Source organism: Mesitornis unicolor, unplaced genomic scaffold (genome assembly GCF_000695765.1).
Source record: "Mesitornis unicolor isolate BGI_N332 unplaced genomic scaffold, ASM69576v1 scaffold34332, whole genome shotgun sequence".
NCBI lineage: Eukaryota > Metazoa > Chordata > Aves > Mesitornithiformes > Mesitornithidae > Mesitornis > Mesitornis unicolor.
The window spans coordinates 1-3,795 of NW_010167691.1; the positions used below are offsets into that span (position 1 = coordinate 1).

Consider the following 3,795-nt stretch of genomic DNA (forward strand, 5'->3'; position numbering starts at 1 on the left):
CCCGCGGGCGGTGCCGCCTGGACCCTCGCCCGTGGGTGACGGCCACATGCCCCAGTGCGATGAGGAGGGGCGGTACCGGCCCCTCCAGTGCCACAGCAGCACTGGGCACTGCTGGTGTGTGGACACTGCCGGGCAAGAGATCGCTGGCACACGGACAGCACCAGGCAGCACGCCACCTCGCTGTGGGAACACAGGTGGGTGCTGACTCCCAGCACTTGAGGGGGGCGAGTGGAGCTGGTTTGCGTCCTTGGGCATCCCAGTGGGATCGGCAGGCACCCAGTTGGGGCCTTGGGGATCCTGGTGGGATCGGTGGGCACCCAGGTGGGTCCTTGGGCATCGCAGTGGGATCGGCAGGCACCCCGTTGGGTCCTTGGGCATCCTGGTAGAATTCTGGTGGGATCGGTGAGCACCCAGTTGGGTCCCTGGGCATCCTGTTAGCATCCTGGTGGGATTGGTGAGCACCCATTTGGGTTCTTGGGCATCCTGGTAGCATCCTGGTGGGATCGGTGGGCACCCAGTTGGGTCCTTGGGCATCCCAGTGGGATCGGTGGGCACCCAGCTGCTGGGGTGAAGCATGTCCCAGTACCATGTCGCAGGAGATGTCCTGGCCGGCTGTGTTGGTTTGGGGTGGGTGGACCCGAGGGTCTGGCAAAGCCCTGAGCCCCTGACTCTGCATGTGGGGTCCATCGCAGGGGGGTGACTGTCACCTTCCCCACATCAGAGCCCACGGAGCGGCCCCCCACCATGTGTGAGCGCTGGCGGCAGAGCTTGCTGGAGCACTACGGCGGCAGTCCCCGACCCGACCAGTACGTTCCCCAGTGCGACGCGGACGGTCAGTTCACTCCAGTACAGTGCCACGGGGACAGCGGGTACTGCTGGTGCGTGGATGAGAGTGGCAGGGAGATCCAGGGCACCCGTTCGGAGCCTGGCAGCACCCCACCATGTAAGAGCTCGGCACCCCAAATGTGACAACTCCCAATCTAGCACAGGCTTGTGCAGGTTGCACAGCCAAGGGGATGGTGCTCCCTGAGCCACCTCTCTCCATGTCCCCCCCACCTCATTTTTGTGCCAGGTCTCCCCAGCGTCGCACCGCCCAGCGTCCGGCCCTCGCCCCGGCCTGATGTGTCCCCGCCAGCCACTGGGACCTTTCTGCTCTATGCTCAGGGACAGCAAATCGGGTACCTCCCGCTCAATGGCACGTGGCTGCAGAAGGACGCGGCGAAGACCCTGCTCTCCCTGCATGTAGAGTATCTCCAGCATTGGGGTGCAGGACACCAGAGTTGGGGATAGGCTTTGTGGTCATGGAATGGTTTGGGTTGGAAGGGACCTTAAAACCTCATCCTGTCCAACCCCCATGTGCAGGGACACCTCCACCAGCCCAGGCTGCTCCAAGCCCCGTCCAACCTGGCCTTGGGCACTGCCAGGGAGGGGGCACTCACAGCTTCTTTGGACTTTTCCAGTGCCTCACCACCCTCTTTCTTCCTAATGTCCAATCTAAATCTCCCCCCTCTTCCAGTTTGAGCCTGGAGCGCTCTTGTCTGATGGTTTGAGGGGGTCACCTCTAGAAGGTTGATGTTCATTTGTGGGGAAGGAGCTCCCCTGGCCATTGGTCACAGGCCCGGGCTGTCAGTTTCACTCTTCTACTGCAAACCTGCCTTTCCCCTTCCTTGAACTCCTCTTGGAGCACGGCCATCTCCAGCCAGGCCAGACCAAGGGAGAGGAACACTAAAAGTTGGCCCGTGACCCTCCCTGCACCCCGGGGAACTAGAGCACCTTGCCAAGTCTTGCTTTTCCGCAGCCTGAAGGTCATTCCTGGGGCTGCCTGCACTCTTGGAGCAGTCGTTTCCTCCAGCCAAGGGGTTTTTAAACCCATCTGGACGTGGGTGTGTGCCTGCGACAGCTGCCTAAAAACCTCTGCTGCAGGGTTCAGCATGCGGTAGGAGCCTGCCAGTGTTGGGTGTTGATGGGGAGAAGGAATTTCAGCATCATTCCCCATTGCTGCATCTCCCAGAGTGCCCCGGGCAGCTCCCAGTGGTGCCTGCTGGGATAAGGGGGTGCTCATTGAGGTGACCCAGTTGAGATTTCACCTTGTGTCCCTCTCTCAACCCTGGCAGGGCTCCATCGTGGTGGGGATTGACTATGACTGCAGGGAAAAGACCATCTACTGGACTGATGTGGCCGGCCGGACCATAAACCGGGCGAGTCTGGAGGCAGGCACTGAGCCAGAGACCATCATCAACTCAGGTGGGCTCCCATCCCCAGTGACATCTGCCCAAAGCCACCTCAGCTGGGTCCATGCCTATTTGTGCCCAGGGAATGTCCTGCTTTGGGGTCACAGCATGGTTTGGGTTGGAAGGGACCTTAAAGACCATCTGGACCAACCCCCTACCATGGGCAGGGACATCTTCAACCAGATCAGGTTGCTCAGAGCCACGTCCAACCTGGCCTTGGGACACCTCCAGGGATGGAGCAGCTTGCTTTGGCTTTGGGTTGGGGACAGTGTGACAGGTCCAGCATGTCCCCAGACACTGACCATAGGTGTCCTGCAGGTCTCATCAGCCCCGAGGGGCTGGCAGTGGACCACCTGCGCCGAGCCATCTTCTGGACCGACAGCGGCCTGGATAAGATCGAGAGAGCCCGGCTGGACGGCTCCGAGCGCCGTGTGCTGTTCGACACGGAGCTCGTCAACCCCCGCGCCATCACCGTGGACCCCGTCCGAGGGTGAGCAGCTGCAGTGCCCACGGGGATTCGCACCCAGGGCTTTGCAAGGCGGAGTGGGACACATGGGATCGGGGGCTCCAAGGCCCCATCCCGACCCTTTGAGCAGCTTTCCTCCATTGCACATCCCATAGGAGGCATTGGCTCTGTTTCCCACCTCCTCCTTTATTTAATAATTCAGGATTTGGCTAATCTCTGGTTCAGTGTCAGGCCGTCCATAATTTTTAAAAAGCTTTGAAACACGCTTGGCGTTCGAAAACACAAACTGTGCCCCTGGGGTGCTGTTGCGATACAAAATGTGCTACTCCTAAGACTCGCCCTCGTCTAGGAGCTACAGTTTGGGTCGTAAACATCTTTGAGAGCTTTCCGGTTTTCTTCTGGAGCTCTTCTTCAAATCAAATAGATTTATTTCAGGCACAGTTGAGGGGAAAACCAGGCCTCTCTCCTGACAAGAACCAGTAACAAAGAGCAAGCTGATAATCTCCTACCACTCCTTACTGTTCGTGTCCTGTTTGTTCATGATATAATTATTTCCCAAGCAACCTTTACTGGACGGACTGGAATCGTGAAGCACCCAAAATTGAAACGTCGACCGTCAACGGAGCCAACAGGAGGGTGCTGGTGAACACGGATATTGGCTTGCCCAACGGCTTGACCTTCGACCCCTTCTCCAAGCTGCTCTGTTGGGCGGACGCAGGTAACTTCACCGGGGATGGATTACACTAAGCCTTGAGGGGAAGAAATCAGATTTTGTTTTAGCTTAGTAGATCCTCCTTCCCTCCTTCCATTGTCCCACACCAAGGACTTGGTGTGATGGGGTTGGGGGACTCACAGCATGAGTTACTTCTACATCCTTAGGCTGAAAAGCTCTTTTAGAAATCACTGAATACAATGAGTATGTTTGGTGGGGTGGTGTTTTTTTGGGGGCTCGGTAACTGGTTTGTGTTTGAGCAGGAACGAAGCACCTGGAGTGCACGTTCCCCGATGGTGCGGGCCGGCGCGTGATACAGAACAACCTCAACTACCCCTTCAGCGTTGTCAGCTACGCCAGCCACTTCTACCACACGGACTGGAGAC

General features: G+C 58.3%; 1 protein-coding gene across 1 annotated transcript in view; it reads left to right on the forward strand.

Moving 5' to 3' along the window:
* Window positions 1–46: 46 nt before the first annotated feature.
* Window positions 47–3,795, forward strand: part of LOC104536227 (nidogen-2-like) — a gene marked incomplete at its 3' end in the record, with an annotated part of 4,562 nt that continues 813 nt past the window's right edge. The window contains exons 1-7 of the mRNA XM_010178786.1: window positions 47–194; window positions 722–943; window positions 1,073–1,242; window positions 2,115–2,244; window positions 2,550–2,721; window positions 3,258–3,415; window positions 3,673–3,794. Of these exons, the coding sequence (XP_010177088.1) occupies window positions 47–194; window positions 722–943; window positions 1,073–1,242; window positions 2,115–2,244; window positions 2,550–2,721; window positions 3,258–3,415; window positions 3,673–3,794 (1,122 nt within the window). The remainder of the gene's footprint in view (window positions 195–721; window positions 944–1,072; window positions 1,243–2,114; window positions 2,245–2,549; window positions 2,722–3,257; window positions 3,416–3,672; window position 3,795) is intronic.